At 36.9% G+C, this 16,668-nt stretch overlaps 1 protein-coding gene across 5 annotated transcripts; it reads left to right on the top strand.

Annotated features, from left to right (window-relative positions):
• Window positions 1–1,700: 1,700 nt before the first annotated feature.
• Window positions 1,701–16,657, top strand: unkl (unk like zinc finger). Of its 5 annotated transcripts, none has more exons than XM_030407218.1 (16): window positions 1,701–1,829; window positions 2,488–2,697; window positions 4,729–4,905; window positions 5,370–5,503; window positions 5,607–5,742; window positions 5,830–5,947; window positions 6,318–6,402; window positions 6,614–6,774; window positions 7,192–7,380; window positions 8,398–8,448; window positions 8,584–8,761; window positions 8,838–8,948; window positions 9,054–9,290; window positions 9,477–9,679; window positions 10,274–10,531; window positions 10,713–16,657. In XM_030407218.1, the coding sequence occupies exons 1-16, from the start codon at window positions 1,765–1,767 to the stop codon at window positions 10,866–10,868; spliced, it is 2,469 nt and encodes an 822-aa protein (XP_030263078.1). In that variant the 5' UTR covers window positions 1,701–1,764; the 3' UTR covers window positions 10,869–16,657. The 5 variants fall into 5 exon arrangements, with proteins under 5 accessions (XP_030263078.1, XP_030263079.1, XP_030263080.1 ...); XM_030407219.1 differs by having other exon boundaries at window positions 9,477–9,664; XM_030407220.1 differs by having other exon boundaries at window positions 8,859–8,948.
• The last annotated feature ends 11 nt before the right edge of the window (window positions 16,658–16,668 follow it).

The following is a 16,668-nucleotide window of genomic DNA, read 5'->3' on the forward strand; positions in this document are numbered from 1 at the left end:
TAAAATCCCTTAAAGGAAAAAGGAGCTGAATAGAACAGATCAGCTTCCCGGATACGGAGGGTAAGAGAAAGGATTGGAGTTTGACATGCTGCAGTAATTATAAGGCAGAACCCATCAAATTGGTTATTGCCAATGTATTGTGTTTTCAGGGAATCAAGTACAAACTTGTGTTCAAAAATAATTCTATTTTTAATTGATATTGATGTAAAAAAAAAAAGGTGTAAAATCAGTCACATGTTATAAAACTGTATGCTAAATGCAGCATCATCAAGATAAAAGGAAGAGGAGCAGCCTATATCGCAGTATTTTGAGCAACAAGTGCGAATGAAAACAACATGAGAGCGAAACATGTGAGGCTTTTCACATCTCCACCACACCCACCTTCACTCTCATCAGAGCTGTGATTTTCACAAGTGAGGTGTGATGATTTTGTATCTCAATTATAAAGCAATATCTGGAAGTGTAAAAAAAAAAAAAAAAAAAAAAAAAACTTTTGAGGAAATCTTAATTGGATAAACTGTTCATTTAGTATTCATAACTCTTTTGTTGTTCGCTTGAATATTAAGAACATACAATTCTGACTTCCTTTTTCTAATGCAGGTGGTAATTTGGATCATAATTGCAAGCATTTTGCTGAAAAGGATGACTAAAAAGTTGTTAAAGTGAAACTCTCGCCAAAAAGCAACCGAGGCTTTATTTGTGATTGAATATGAGTCAAACCTTTGTGTAAATGCATAATTACGAAGACAGAGGCACTTTTAAGATTTACCGTAGTTTCGTTTTCGGGCAAGCTAATTTTCAATGGGGTGCAGGGGCACTCTGACGCTGGCATCAAAATCGCTATTTTTAAAACACTAAGAAGGCTCGACACAACATGAAACTTTGCTCGTAGCATCACCAGGGTCTCTACACATGAACACGAGCATTGAGAACATTGTTTGTGTACACAGAGTTTACTAAAAATAAGGTTTGACTCATATTCAATTGCAAATGAAGCCTCGGTTGCTTTTTGGTGAGAGTTTCACTTTAACAGCTACTACTTATCTGGGGCAAGGTCATTTATTCATTAAAGGTTATGTTTTCATTGGTGCCCTGTCTGTTATCTTCAAGAGCAAAATTTTCAACCTTAATCATAAATTATACACCTCTCAAAATGAGTTGGGGATATTGGGATATGGGGGCATATATGGGTGTGCAACAAAAGTCAAAAGAAATGTAGCATATTTACAAAACACAAAATAAAAATACCAGATATGTCACACAATAAAAAACAAGTGATATTCCAATATCCATGACTAATTTTGAGCAGTGTATAATATAATATATAATAAAATGAGGGGATTGTTGTATTTTTGCTGTATGATTATATAGTAGGCAACAGCTAAAGGAAGATTAACTTTTAGGCTAATTTTCTTGACGTATAATTTTAAAGTTTTGTTTATTGTTTTTGTTTTGTTTAAAGTTTTGAAGGGTGCAGTTTCCTGGGGAAAATAATCCTTAATTTTATTTCAAATGTATATGTATTAACAACAAAGAAAACCTTTATTTGACGCATAAGGAGCATAAGGATAAGGCACTATATCAGCAGATATAACACACCAAAGCACAGCATCGTTCAGCAGTACTATACGTCGCTGTCTCCTCTGCACAGCGCCCCCTCGCCCCCCTCCCCCCGCCCAGTGTTTGCAGTGAGCGTGCAGGCGGACGTGCATGCACGCGAGCAACAGATCCGAGCGCATGCGCAATTCATTGTTTTGACTGAAAATGCCGTCGGTTTCGAAAACGGCGGCCAATGCGTCCCCTCAAACCGAGAAACCTACCCACTATACGTGAGTAAAGCTGCTGCAAACAAACTACTCAATCGCTCGTGTCTGAAAGTGTTACTTGCATGTGCACCTATGCGCGTTTGCATTTCTTGCATTCCTCAACTCTTGTGTGTGTGTTGAAAACATGGTGCTTTTCCTGGCTTTGTGACTACCTAACGTTACATAGCAAACAGCGACTGCACGCTAACGACATCAGCGCTAATGTGGGGAACGCGGACGTCTTGGATCACTTAACTGACGAGCTAACCGTCAACAGGGTCGTTTGCGATTGTTTTACAGAGTTGAGGAATTGTTGTGAATAATCGCTTGGACGTTATACCGTCAACTCGCTCTGCTAAATGATTAGCCAGGAACTCGCTAACCAGTCTGCTTGTAAATAGCTCGGCCTTATTTTGAGTTCCCCTCTTGCTACGCACATTTATAGACGTACGCTCGGGGACTTCCAGCGAGCGTTACGTCAAAATACGTGCGTAGTTTGCTCTCTGAATAGCAAGCTAACGCGAGTGACCCAAAATACACAGAAGGCTACACCACTAGCAGCATAACACGACACCCGACTGTCTCTGAACTTTTTTCTCGCCCTCGACTTATTTCTTAGATACAAGTCATTATAAAAGCCGGTTTCCTTAAAGTGTTGTGTTGTTTTTCCTTGTTGTTTCAGCTACTTGAAGGAGTTCAGGACAGAGCAGTGCCCGTTGTTCCTCCAGCACAAGTGTACGCAGCACAGACCCTTTACGTGCTTTAATTGGCATTTTCTCAACCAACGGCGGAGACGACCCATAAGGAGAAGAGACGGAACTTTTAACTACAGCCCCGACGTGTACTGCACGAAATACGACGAGACCACAGGCATTTGCCCAGATGGAGATGAGTAAGTCCCCGTTTGAGTTGGTGTCATTCTTCAGCTCCTTGAACGTGTCATGATGCAGCCTCTGATAAATGCCTGGTGTTTTGTTTACATGTTTGGAATGAGGACCACTGCAGCTTAAGGAAACATATTACAATTTGGACCAAACCAGTACCACAAAAACAGTGACTGTAGCTTATCAGGACATTTTATCACTGCTAGATCAGTGTTGTTGTCGTCCTTAAGCTGACCTTAAATGGCTTTGGACGAGGTTGTGTCCTCATGGGAGGAAGTGTGTGTGTTGTGTAAGTCTTACTTTATTGATTGATGAAGTACATTGAGTATTACTATAAAGGTAAATGAAAACTACATACACAGACGAAAGAGGAATAGCTGTTTTGTAGTGAAGACACTCTTTGAGGATGCTTTCAGCAGTTTATTGTGGCTACAGTGACAAAAGTGTGTAGGATAAGAAGGATCTTTGTGTTTATTGGCATATTCCGAGGCCTGAACTGTGGTTATAAACTGTCAGTCAGGTTATAAAGGCTATTTGGGGACAAAGACCTTTTGTAATCAGAAATGTCCATGGAAAACTGTACACATGAATAGCTACAGTATGAACAATATAGTTCTGTTAAAATTGAGGAAAGATTGATCGGCAGTATTTATCATTCATTTGCTGTATCTAAAACATGTGATCTTTCAGCTTCAGTATTACAAGGGCCGTTTATTTCTCCTTTGTGTTCTTGTGTGCATTCTCTGTACCAAATTCAACATGTCCTATTGAACTCAACCTTTACGTGGCATTGCTGCACATCTAAACATTTAGAGCAAAACTACTTCAGATGTTACAAAACCTAACAATCTGCGGCACTCGCAAATAACTAGTCTTATTATTTATTATGGGCAAAACATTTGGTAAAAAATGAATGCATTCAGTCTATATTCAGCCATCTTTTAGTTGATCCAGATGAATAAGAAGAAGATGTGTTTGTGAGTGCCAGAGTTCTTGTCACTACTGTGCACCTGATGCGTAACATAAATTTTGGAACAGTGCATGCTGTTTTCTGTTTGTTTGTTTGTTTCTTCATTACTGTAGTTGTTGCCCCTGGGTGCCCTGCAGCTTCATATTCACTTGTGCTGCTATTCAATTCAGCCCATGCTAACATGTGATTTGAAATGTGCATAAACAGTTTTTTGTTCCTAGCTTTGTATTTTCAAAAAATATAATTTTCATATAGACTTCCTAAGAAGATATTAATATTTTGTTCATATGTGAACATCCTGTACTGTCTCCATATCATGATTTTTTACTCTGTCATCATGGTGGGAAAAACATTATTTCAATATTTTATGACATCCTTGTGGATTAAATATTGACTAAACTGTCCAATCACAGAAAAACTAGACATGTGAATTCTCAAAACTGGTGGCAGTGGCTTTAACCCTTAATCTGCAGCAGGCAGAGCATAAACACACAGAGAACTTAAAACGGCACAGCATTTAATTGAGCCCCACATAGAAATAAAAAAAAGAGGGTTATTGAACTAATGGATGAACTAATGGAAAATGAACAACTCCAATCCGTACAATTCCTCCTCTGCCAATGGCAGCTATTTTTGTATGACCTTATGTGTTGCTATAGCAACTGTTGCTACTCAAGAAAGGAAAAATTGGTTTATTCAAGAGGCTTATTGGCCATACATTTCTTCAGGCATTGCTGGTGTGTCATCCCTGCATTCACAGTCGAGTTTTATTCCTCATTAAAATTTTGTTCAGCTATAGGAATTTGCTCCTTTTATTACTGTTTACAATCCTTGTGGTTTTCTAAGGAATTGTTTGGACTATGTTTTAAATGTCAGTGCCATCCTTGCCTTTTTCATGCTTCTAATAATCATATAATGTGAAACACATTGCCTGCACACACATATTGAAGTTGTGTTCTACATTTATATCTTGAACTTTTGAATTTTAATATCAATCCAAATTATATTCCCTCACATATTTTATTTAGATAAAAACATTAAATATTTTAATATGTCCTTGCTTCCACAGCTGTCCCTATTTACACCGGACTACTGGTGACACAGAGCGCAAGTACCATCTACGCTATTACAAGACTGGCACTTGTATCCATGAGACGGATGCTCGAGGGCATTGTGTGAAGAATGGCCTCCACTGTGCTTTTGCTCACGGGCCACATGATCTCCGACCTCCAGTCTATGATATCAGGTGACATACAAAGCAAATAGTGGCTTCTCTCTTCTCTGCCAAGCTTTTCACTCACAAGCCCTTACAACTGAAGTGAACAAATCAAACGGTTTAGACTTTAAACAGAATAGGTATATTGTAGAAGTTTAATGGTTTGGTTTTAAACTCGATTTAAAGGCTTGGCTCAATTCATCGTACCAAATACAAACACCCGATACTAAATAAACATGTTTTGTTGAGCTCTGTGCTGCCGAAAGATTCAGAGTGAGGCTAGAGAAGCCAAGATTATAAAACAAAGGGTCTCTAAACAAAAGTGTTACTGTTGAGCGCTTGAATAACATTATGTAAAGAGATGCCAGTGATTTAGTATTTTATCTTTATGATGAACTGTTTTAGACAACAAGCAGGTTTCATTTAATAAGATAATATATTGTTTTAACTTTGATGAATTGGAGCTCAAAATAACCTAAGTTCTGTGTGTACAGAGAGATCCAAGCACAAGAGGCTCTTCAAAATGGACAGTTGGGTTCTGGGGAAGGTATTCCTGATCTTCAGCCTGGTGTATTAGCCAGCCAAGCTATGATTGAGAAAACTCTGACAGAAGACCCCCGATGGCAAGGTGAGTTACCCCCACTATGATGATATTGGTCTCAGACAAACTGAAAAAGATATAATTCCTTCAAAATAAAATACGAATGATATAATACTCCGTCTTTTTGCAGATACCAACTTTGTTTTAGCCAACTATAAAACAGATCAATGTACTAAGCCCCCAAGACTATGCAGACAGGGCTACGCTTGCCCCCACTACCACAACAGTAGAGATCGAAGAAGAAATCCTAGAAAGTTCAAGTATAGGTAAGACTTGTCTTAGTTTGAGTAGAAATAATAATGGTATTAAGTTGTGTGATTGCAATGCATTAAAGGCTATGACTCCGCATGCAGGTCAACTCCTTGTCCTAATGTGAAACATGGGGATGAATGGGGCGAGCCCTCAAAGTGTGACAGTGGAGACAGTTGCCAGTATTGTCACTCTCGCACTGAACAGCAGTTTCACCCAGAGGTGAGTGAATTTAGTTTTTGGGAAAATGAAAAGATGGAGGAGCTTTTAGTTATTATGATAGTGTATTGTCAGATCATTATTATTATGATACATCATATTCTTTTTTAGATGTATCATTAGTTTTGTATTTTAATTGAGCTCATTGGGCATCACATATACACTAGATCACATTATTTAATCTCCAAATTGACCATTCAAAAGCATTTTATGTATAGCCTTATTATCAGCACTGCCAAACTTGCTGTAATTTTAAGATGTTGTATTCTTGAGTTTTTGTTCAGAAATTTTATCTTCACTGATTTAACACTATTGCTTATTAGTTTTGTAACTTGTATCTCAATGGCTTGTGATTTGTTTGTCTTTCTCTAAGATCTACAAATCTACCAAATGCAATGATATGCGACAAACTGGATACTGTCCCAGAGGGCCATTTTGTGCATTTGCACATGTAGAAAGTAAGTCAAAGGTTCTCCAAATACAATCTTGGTACACGATTGGAGATTTACAAATCTATAATAATCATAGTTCTTTTTTGAGGTAAGGAATGTATATATGCATTTGTAAGAAGATTTTCCAGGTTTTTCCAAGTTTTAAAGTATGCATGGTCAACCCCGGTGTTTCGATACCATATGAAGATTTTAAATTTATTCATTGTGATCCTTTCAGGAATTCCATCTACAGAAGAGACCATGAGCTCATTGCTAACAGTGATACAGTCAAGTTCACAGTCCCATCTGGGCTCTCAGTATTCAGAGTGTCCAGTCAGTGAGTGGAACAGTGGAGGCAACTCCACCAATGCAACAAGTAGCAACGGACAAGTAGGAAGTGTATGTTTTCTTCATTGCTGTGTTGTTTTTGATAAAAGATGTGTCAGAATCAACTGGACCAGGGTGTTTCTCAGGTATATGGATGCCTGTTGTTGTAGCTTCCTAAATCAAAATTGAGCTGATGCAAATCTGCCATTTATTTCTCAATATGTGTTGTTTTAAGCTGTCGTTTTTCTGTTAGCATGTTTTTTGTCTTGTTTTTTTGCACATTGATTTGTCATTACTACTATTCTCTTTGGCTTTTTTACATTTCATTACTACATTGTTTTGAAAGCACAGATCAGTTCAGTTATTCAGTTTAAACAGATAGTCTTTCATTCTAGATCAGCTTCATAGTCCATTCAGAATAATGCTGATATTTTGTTAACTTATTTTGATCATCATTTTATTAAGATCATGTGCACTTCTCTTTCTCAGGTTTCATGTTCTAATAGCTCAACTGTAACTCCAAGCTCAGGAAGCGACAGTTTGTTATCCCCAGTGGGATCCATCAGCAGGCCCAAATCCTTAACTAATAGTAGTTTATGTTCAGAGTCCACCACATCCAGTGTCTCATCTCTGACGTCTAACTATCCCAAAGCTCCGGGCTTTGAACGAGAGGATCAGGTACACAGACTGCTCTCTTTAGCTTCAGGAACAATATAACAAATAGACAACTTAGGGCTTTACACTTTATGTATCATTCATTTTGAATCACTGTTTTATTTATTTGTCATTCATTATTTGCCATGTCATTTTTATTTTATCACCTTGAGTTATTTCTCCTATGAATTGCACTGTTTGAAGATTTTAGTATTGGGATCATTCTGTGGTGTTTTTCCTAAAAATCACTTGATGAGAGAAAGCAGTAAAGTATGGAGTAATTTATACGTTAAAGATGTGACAGCAAACTTGCCGAAAAATTTTCAAACACAGGAGCCAGGAGTATTTGTAACCCGTACACTTAGAAAGAAGCTCCCCGTAGGTTGATTTTATTGCTTTCTGATGTTGTAATTACAGAAGAATGCCGCCCACGCTGTGTTTGTCTTATTAACCTCGACTCACTCGAATCAGTTGGAATCATCCCTAGAGCTAACAATGGCAGGCAATGTCAAGTTACATGCTCAGTTCCCACACCCCTGATTCATATTAGATGTAGGGCTGCACAATCAGTTGAAATATTGATATACTGCAGTTCGTTGTCAAATAGAAATATACCAATCGCAAGTAAGGTAAATGTGTAATAAAACTGCATTAGAATCTAGTAATGTAGTGCTGCAGAAATTCATCCAAATCTTGTTCTCCAGATGTAACAAAACAAAAACAAAAGACCCCAACAAGTGTCCATAATCATGATTTTAGTATGTTTTTAATTGTGATAGAACAGAATTCAACCCCAGTCATTGCAAATCAGATTGCAATAGTAATATGTAATATGAGTGTGGCACCAAGTGAGCCTCATTAAGGAGAAAAGAATGATGGTTGAGTGCAAACAGTTTGTTTTAGTAGTAATAGTTTTTTTAAATATCTTTTTCAGCCTGTGGCAAATTACGATACAGAGCAGTTCTTTTAAGTGAAATAAGCTGTCTAGAGTGAAAATGTTTTGTCACTGAATTGTGCTGTTTCTCTGTTCATCGTTTTCAGATTAAGAACAAGGGACAAGTGGATCAGAAATTGATGGACCAAGAAAAACAGGTTTGTGTTTAAAACGGTTCATTTGCGGCTATAGCTTGATGACACTGCATAATATATATTGTATTTATTTCATTTTAAAACCTAAACTATAACAACACTGGAGATTAAACAAACACCGTCTGCTCTTTAATTTAGACACACAATACTGTATTCTCTGCGGTGAACCCTTTGGCATCAAGCTTTACCTCGAGTATAACATCCAGCTTGGCCTCCAGTATTGGCTCAGAAAGTTCCTCCCCCACCACCTTATCAACAATGAATGCAAAAGCCACCCCTTTCTACCCAGGGAGCAACACAGTGGAGTCTGTCATAGGTATGTGTATTATAAGTTAACCAAACAGTTGAGCCGACTGATGCCCTTAGGTATTTTGTTGCCAAATGTCAGCCAGGTATGTTTCGTTTTCCCACAGGATCCGCCCTGGACCTCAACTTCAGTGACATTAATGTTGCATCTCTTGATAAGGAGTTAGAGGAGCAAGACAACAGTGTAGGACTCGCAAGTAAGGACACTTGGTTTGTTCAAGTACTTTCAGTTGTTTGATCACAAATGGCCTCCTCATAATTTGCTCGTAAATTATTGTAAAAGTGTAAACTTGTCTCTACAGGTCAAAGGGTGCTAGGTGGATCAGCTCCAGTAAACATTCCCGGCTCCCTAGCCCGATCGTCCTCTTTTAATTCCTCATCATCACTCTCCACCTCCCCGCTAAGCTCCCTCTCCCAGTCGCTATCACAGTCCCTGCTGTCTGCGGCGGTATCGCAGCAAAATCAACCTTCAAACATGTTAGCCAAGCAAGAGCATGGCCTTCTGGGAACACCCACCTCTTCCTCCCAGAACTCTTTGGGTAAGCTGATCGTATCAGACATTTACCTCCTGGAAAACATTTGACTTCAGATTTGAATCTCAAGTCTTATATGTCAATAAAAATGCCTGAAGCCCCTGAAGTGAGATTTTGTAGTTACACACAGAGCCCAAACTAACTTTTCACTTTTGTGCTTGGTCTTGTGACTTTAACACATCACTCTCCCAGGCTTGAACGGAGGGGCTAGCAGCATTTGGGACTTTGTAAGTGGCAGCTTTTCACCGAGTCCATCTCCAGTTTTCAGCAGCCTAACCTCCACAACCAGCAGCGCTGATCTGGCACGCCTTTTTAGAGAGCTGGATGAGGCCAAGAAGAAGATCAAACAATGGGAGGAGGCCTGGCATCAAGTCAAACAAGTCAGTGTTATAAAGGTTATTGCTATATATGTCACACTGTATCATAACCAGAGGTGTAACGATTTTCCAAAGCCTAGACTTGGTGTACACTTTGATTTCTGAGCCACGGTTCAGTTATTGTATTGTTGTTTATTTTAAGGAAGGTAGATAAACATATATAAACTGTGCAGCAAGTGCAGCAAAAAGGTAATTACATGTTTGTAATTGTACCATGTAGAGTGCAGTCAGTTGATAGAAGCAGGAAACTGCGTACTTTGGGCCAGTCAACAAAACTTGAGTTATACAGATCAGAATGTGTCCAGATTGAGTAGTTTTGGTCCTTTTCGGGGAGGAGGACTGATAGCAAGCAGCTGTAAGTTAGAGTTCTCTGACACGTCAATGTGAGTCAGGATTAAAGGGGAAGTAAAGGAGATGTTGATTTGATGCAGAGGATTGGAGTGGGTTTGTGAGGGCATGGTTCCAGAAGACAAGACTGCGACTCCCGACAGTGGACGTTTCTAAGCTGCTTCGCTCTCATTTTCTGAATTGTTACACCCCTAATCAGAACGATCTCCCTTTTCATTTAATCGGGAGTATGTTTTCTAATTACATGACTCAACTTTGTTCCAGGCCTGTGAAGCTTGCCAGAAAGACGCTCATGAAGCAAAGGAACAAGCAAAAACAGCCGAGGCGGAGCGGCAGCTGGCAGAACAGAAATGGGAGGAAACAGAACGCAAGCTGAAAGAGCTCCAAGGGGACTTTGATGTGCTTTGTCGCACCCCTGGAACACCTCTTCTACGTAGCTATGGAGAGCTGGACCAGCTCCCGTTGTCAAAGCTTCACTCCATCCAGAGTCAGCTGCGTAATGACCTAGACCTTGTAGATGGGGTAAGAAAGACTAGATCACACACAGCATTCCACTCGTAGCATGTACATAGTTATAAAGCGCTTAATCAGGCTAGCATTATTCAGATATCTGTTTCGTCATCAAGCATGCTTATGTCAAAAGTCTGCATGAACTGTATTTTTAAGTCTCAGCTGATATTTTGATTCTTTTCTTCCCCAACAGGTAATATATCAGCTTCAGTCAAAGAAATGTATAGTTTGCCAAAAGCATGATCGTTGCATTGTTCTGCAGCCTTGCCAACATTATGTACTATGTGAGAACTGTGCACCTAGTAAAACAGAATGTCCCTACTGTAGAACAAAAATATTGAAGTGGTGATGTAGAATTACTCAAGGTACTATTTAAAGATTTAGCCCTTTGAAAAACTACTAATAGATATTACATTTTCTAATTGATAGTAATGTCCGTTTCATAGAGTGATTGAATTAATTTAGAATAAAATGATGCTTGACTGACAAAACATATTGTATTATAGATCAGATTGTGTACATGGGACTCAAGTCATTATAGATTTTGCTCATTTTATGTGCTCATTACCTTGGCAAACCAGATGGCACTCAAATGCTAAATATGCATTGCGAATCTAACATAATGCTCTTACAATAACTACAAAACTACAGCTTAAATACAAGCAAAAAGGAGGGCTTCAGGCTAAAGGCTGTACACACAAAGACAGTAATGCGTGTACGTTTTATATTTCTGCCCCTGTATTTTGCTGTTTATGGATTAGAAATACTTTAGAATTAGTATGGATAAATCTCTGATCTCCTGAGGATGCTACTTCTTTCTTTAATGCACTTAAAAGTCCATCCAGAGCAAACGTCATTGCATTTCAACCCTAACTTTTCAGAAGTTACAGTGGAAATAATGTGTAAAGCCGATAAAAGGTTTCAGTAAATTTGATTAGATCACAGGTACTTATATTTGGAGAAAGACATCCCTCAGTGTAACTTTAATGTTATATCTTAGCCAGTGAAGTAAGTTTAAAAAAATACACATAAAAAAATCACATTGTCATACTATTAGTGTTCAAGTTGTTTTTCAGTCATTCTTAGGGAGGAATAAGTTTGACAAACAACGTATCCTTTGTAATAAAATCATGTGGTGATAACCTGTAGCACAATGACCTCCATAGGGGGAATTTGGCCTTCAAGCGTTCCCCATTTGGATGGACAAACTGAATACACAATGATACAGAAATATAGACCACGCCATTGCTAGTATTTTAACATAATAGTGTGTGCCATAGATATCTCCAGGTTGGGATCTCAAATGCAAGGAAATCATTGTGTAAATGTTGAAAGTGGGCCGCTGATGTGGAACATAAAATGGGCAAAACTCAAAGCAGATTTTTTTTTTCTTTTTTTTAATTAGAGAGGAACAGATCAAGAAACCAGACTTAAAAGAACCTGAATGTGGCTGATTCTTCAAAAATCATTCGACATATTGAAAAATGTGTTTTGCATACCATTTACAGAGCAATGAGCTTCCACAGCTGATGAGTGAAATAGGTAGCTTATCAACAGCTAGAAGCTCCATTCTTCACGTTTGTAAGATGTTTCACATCTAAAGAGTGCAGGTGCAAGTGCAGAACTACACCTGTATCTATAAATCAGAATGAAAAATCAGACTAAAGAAGGAAATGGCACATTTTCATTCAGATTTTGCATTGTTCCTCTTTAAGTAAAGCCGCATCTTCTTAAACTCCAATTTTAGATTTGCAATTCTTTTCATGCAACCAGTCAAGCATCATGATTTTGACCAACTTTCTGAAGAAGTTTGATTTCTTACTAAAGCACTTTGTTGACCTGGGACTTTATGAAAGGGTATATAGAAATTTTGCTTTAAGCTGCTTTGTAGGTATTCTTTTGTGTCTTTTTTAGATTTCTTTTTTTTATATACATATATATATATAAGCTAATGTCTGAAGCTTTTGTGTGTACTGTGAAACACCATTTGAATATTTCATGTTTCCTATTGTTAAGTCATGGCATGGTTCTACATATTAAGATTTCATAGAAAAGTACTTAATAGTTTCTACTTTCATAGTTAGATTTATAAAATTTCAATCAAATAAGTGCAAATTTAAAATGCATTTTAGGCATAACCAGCAGCTGTAATATTGGTAAGGCACATGCTACATGTTAAGGCTGTTATTCAATCAGTTAGTTTGTTTTGTAGAGATTTATATAGCCTAGCCATTAGAGAAGCATGTATTGTATTTGCTAAAAGCCTGAAATGGTGATTTTTGTAGGAATCTAGCCTCTTGACCTTGTCTAGAACATATCGGCCTCTAACTCTAAAGTGCCTTGCCTTAGTGGAAAAAGGTTATGTGTAGAATTGTCAGAGCAGACGCAAGTAGTTGAAGCTTGTGCACAGGTTTTTGCATAATGGGTCTTGTGTAACTTTGCAGAAGCATCAACATGTTTATGACTATATCTGTAAATATAAATATATGCCAGTGTGTTTGGCCCAATCCCATTAAGTATTTCTGCGGAAGATAAATGAAAACAAACATTGTCAGTGCCTGTGTCCTGACTTCAATATGAGAAGTGAATCTCCACTCTCCCCTCCAACTACCCACCCACTCATTCCTTGGTTGTGGTGCTCTTTTGGTGCAGCTTCACTCTTGAGTCTAGGTTTTTCAATTTAACGTTTGGGAGTATGCAAACAGAGGACACATGGATTTGTATAGCAACATATAAAAATGCTTTTTAAACAGTTCAGTAAATTTAACTTGTTTTATTGTAATAACTGCAGTGATTAAAGAATTCCATAGTAAACTTCTAAGTTGGTATTTGCATAGAATATTGTGCTTAGGTTTCTCTAATTGAAATGACCTTCTACTGTGTTAAGAAATCTTTTTATTCTTGCTTTAAATTCAATAGAAAATCATGTATCTCCAGGTTCACCTTTTGCTACTTATAAATATGGGAAGATGCATTGTTTACATTCACATAAATGACAATTAAGCAACTCAGAGGAAAAATATCAAAAAAGGTTATGCTATTTTAGCATTTTCATGATTATATTACAGCATAAAAGGCAGCCTAAATACTTCTGGTATTGCATGTTATGCGATATATTAACCAGCTACAAAAAAAACAAAAAAAAAGTTCGCACTGTGTCACACTGCCAGAATATTTGTATTGACTTATTTTTAGTGTAGTAAAGGCTTAATAACTTCTGCAAGCTTCGCTGCTGCTGGAAAAGGTATTAATGTAGTTTCTTGTTATACATTTAGATGTTTGAATGTTGTTGTGCATCCACAGCTCAGATTTCAGAAACTTTGAAATAATCTGCATCTAACTTGACTAAATCTTCATTTGGTTGAATTATTCATTTGTAAATGCATTTCAGTCAGAGTTTCAGTACTTTTGTATTATCACTTAGAATGATGTCACAGACCTGTACTGCTGTAGATTGTCCCTTTTTTTTTTTTTACTGACTGAAGGTAAATGTACTTCTGGATTTCTTTTCCCACATACACTGTAAAGCGGTGTATGATGCAGCTAATTTCACAGGGTCCTCTGGTCTATTTTGATTTGCCTGTGAAACCAACTAAATTAAAGATGTCTGGTGTGATAATCTAAACATGAGCCAAAGTGGTGTTCTGGTAGCTGTCCAAATATGTGTTCAAAAAGGGAAAAATTTAACCTCGAACAGAATTCAAATAATTGCTCTTGGACAGATCAGCCTGTAGTTGCGAACAGGGCCGGGTCCTTCCCAAAGCTATACATTTTAGATCAGAGCAGTGAGGCCATACAGATGAGTCCAGCATTGTGAGCAGCAGGAATTCTGTTTTCGAGTGGATTTTTGCTTTGATAATTCATTCAGTAGGACATAACAGTATATCCTCTTGGGGAGTAAACAGGACTATGCTAATGGATTTTGCTTACAACATTACTGGACTTGAGCCAGTTTTTTGCAGTTTTACCAAAGACCTGTACTATTGTTATTTTCTTTTGTACTACATTTCATCATTTGTTTTATTTCAGTTAATAAAACCTAAATTACGTTTTAAAGAAGTAATCACCTAGTACCTTAAATAGATAATGTTCATTAACCGTAATTAATGGCATCTTTTTCTATCTAAAGTTAGCTATAGTGAGTTGATACACAAATGATCAAAAATGCATGGGTCAGATCCTTACAAAATGTGTATTTGTATGTTTGATTATGTGCTAAGTATACATTGACGTTTATGGCAGGTTTGTGCAATACTGGCTAGCACATGCTGACCTTAAGCGAGGATTCAGTGTCAGTCAATTGTTGTCTACAGTGAAGGAATGTCAAAGGTGTTTGACATTTGTGCTTCTGAAGTGGCCATATAAACTTCACCACAACTACTGTTCTGAAGTTTTTAGTTTTTATTTTGTTTTACTACATAATCTCAATCACTTTGGAAATTGGTGGTTATGCATTATATGCTGTCATGATCGGCCTGCAGTGACTGTAAGGTGCTTGTATTTGTTTTCTGTTTCTTAAAGCCGTGGTCCAAATTATTATTATTTTTTCTATTTTATTTTATTTTTTGTAAAATTACAGGGGACAGATGATGATTGTGACAAACATTAATGGCAGATACAGACATAATTTAAACTAAGTTGTTGTTATTATAACTTCTTGTTGGCTGTTGGTCTCTCTCGTGGTCTACTTGCCCCAATTCAAGTTTTCTAAAATAAAATGAAACAAACATTCTCTTGGTAAGCACAGCTTGCATTGCATTACTTTTCTTTAAGATTTGTTAAATTAATCTCTAACGGACCAATTACACTTTCAAGAACATCTGTGCCTTTAATAATTACATACTGTTGATTGGTTTTGAGAAAATGTCTCTGAGACTTGATTTTCAGAGGAAAAAATATAACATGTTTAATTAGAATCAAAATTCCAGTGCCTTACAATATTTTTGTGGACCACAATGTGATTGCTAAATGATCCTGTGCATTCAGGCCACTTGAGCTGAAAAGAAAAAAGGCTAATCTAATGACATTTGCTTCATTACTTTCACAGCAGGAAGCAACTGTTCTAATTGATAATTGTCTGTCTCAGTCTGTATTTGCCATACCATTCAAACAAAAATTAAAAAACAAAACAGCAATACTTAACCATTCAATACACCATTTTGATTTCAATTTGTTATTTGGCACCAAAAACTCAATTGTTTTAAAGGAAAAGCACCAAATAGGAAGAATCTTGTAAATGAACTGTAATAGATGTATCATTATGCTCTGCATTGGAATAGTTTAATCTATTTTGCATTATTGTTAGTTGTTGTGTTGTCTTTTTGTTTTAATATTATGAAAATGGAGCCTGAAGATTTATGCAATCTTGTACATGTATATGAGTGTGATGTATGGAGCTGTTCAAATTAAGTAAAATACTAGTACAACAGGTGTTGTCAAAAGTAAATAATCTGAATGTGGAACCAGCTGTTCCATATACTTTAGAGAATTTCAGTAGAAATGTTATTTTAACATTGAAGCCCTGAAATATTGAATGTATTGTTCTAAATTAAATATTCAATGAATAGGTCACTGGATATTATGGAGCGCAGTTAATTCATTATGATGTAGCATCTAGTTGTGAACTGCTATTCAATAAAATTTATTAGAACTAAAACAAATGCAAGTTTGCAAGTTTCTATTTGTCAGCATAATGTGGATATATAAGGAAAGAAATGTGTTTTTCTCAGGGTAATACAGTGATTTAATAGAGAATGTGTTAAATCTGAGGAAACAACATTTCATGGGTTAATTTACTTAATGTCAGTGGGTTTAGACATTATTTATAGATTTAAAAAAAAAGTCCCTTATTTTGTGACAAGCTGTATGGATATGTAGGAAAATTCTCTACTGATAACTGTAGAAATTATTCTGTTGGTATATTGATATTTTTTGTGTTGTGAACACAAAAATAGGTGCAAGTCTTAGAATACTAGATTTTTCTTTTCTACATTGAGGATTGTGTACTGCATATTTTCTGTAGTGTATTACTAGTTTGTTAACACTTGTAAAATTGTTACACTACAGTTATGCAATGGTTTACAGAGTTCACAAAATTATTTTTATCATCTTGAGAATTAAAATAATTTTTCATCTGAAGTGTGTGACTA

This window comes from Sparus aurata, chromosome 23 (assembly GCF_900880675.1).
Source record: "Sparus aurata chromosome 23, fSpaAur1.1, whole genome shotgun sequence".
Taxonomy (NCBI): Eukaryota; Metazoa; Chordata; class Actinopteri; order Spariformes; family Sparidae; genus Sparus; species Sparus aurata.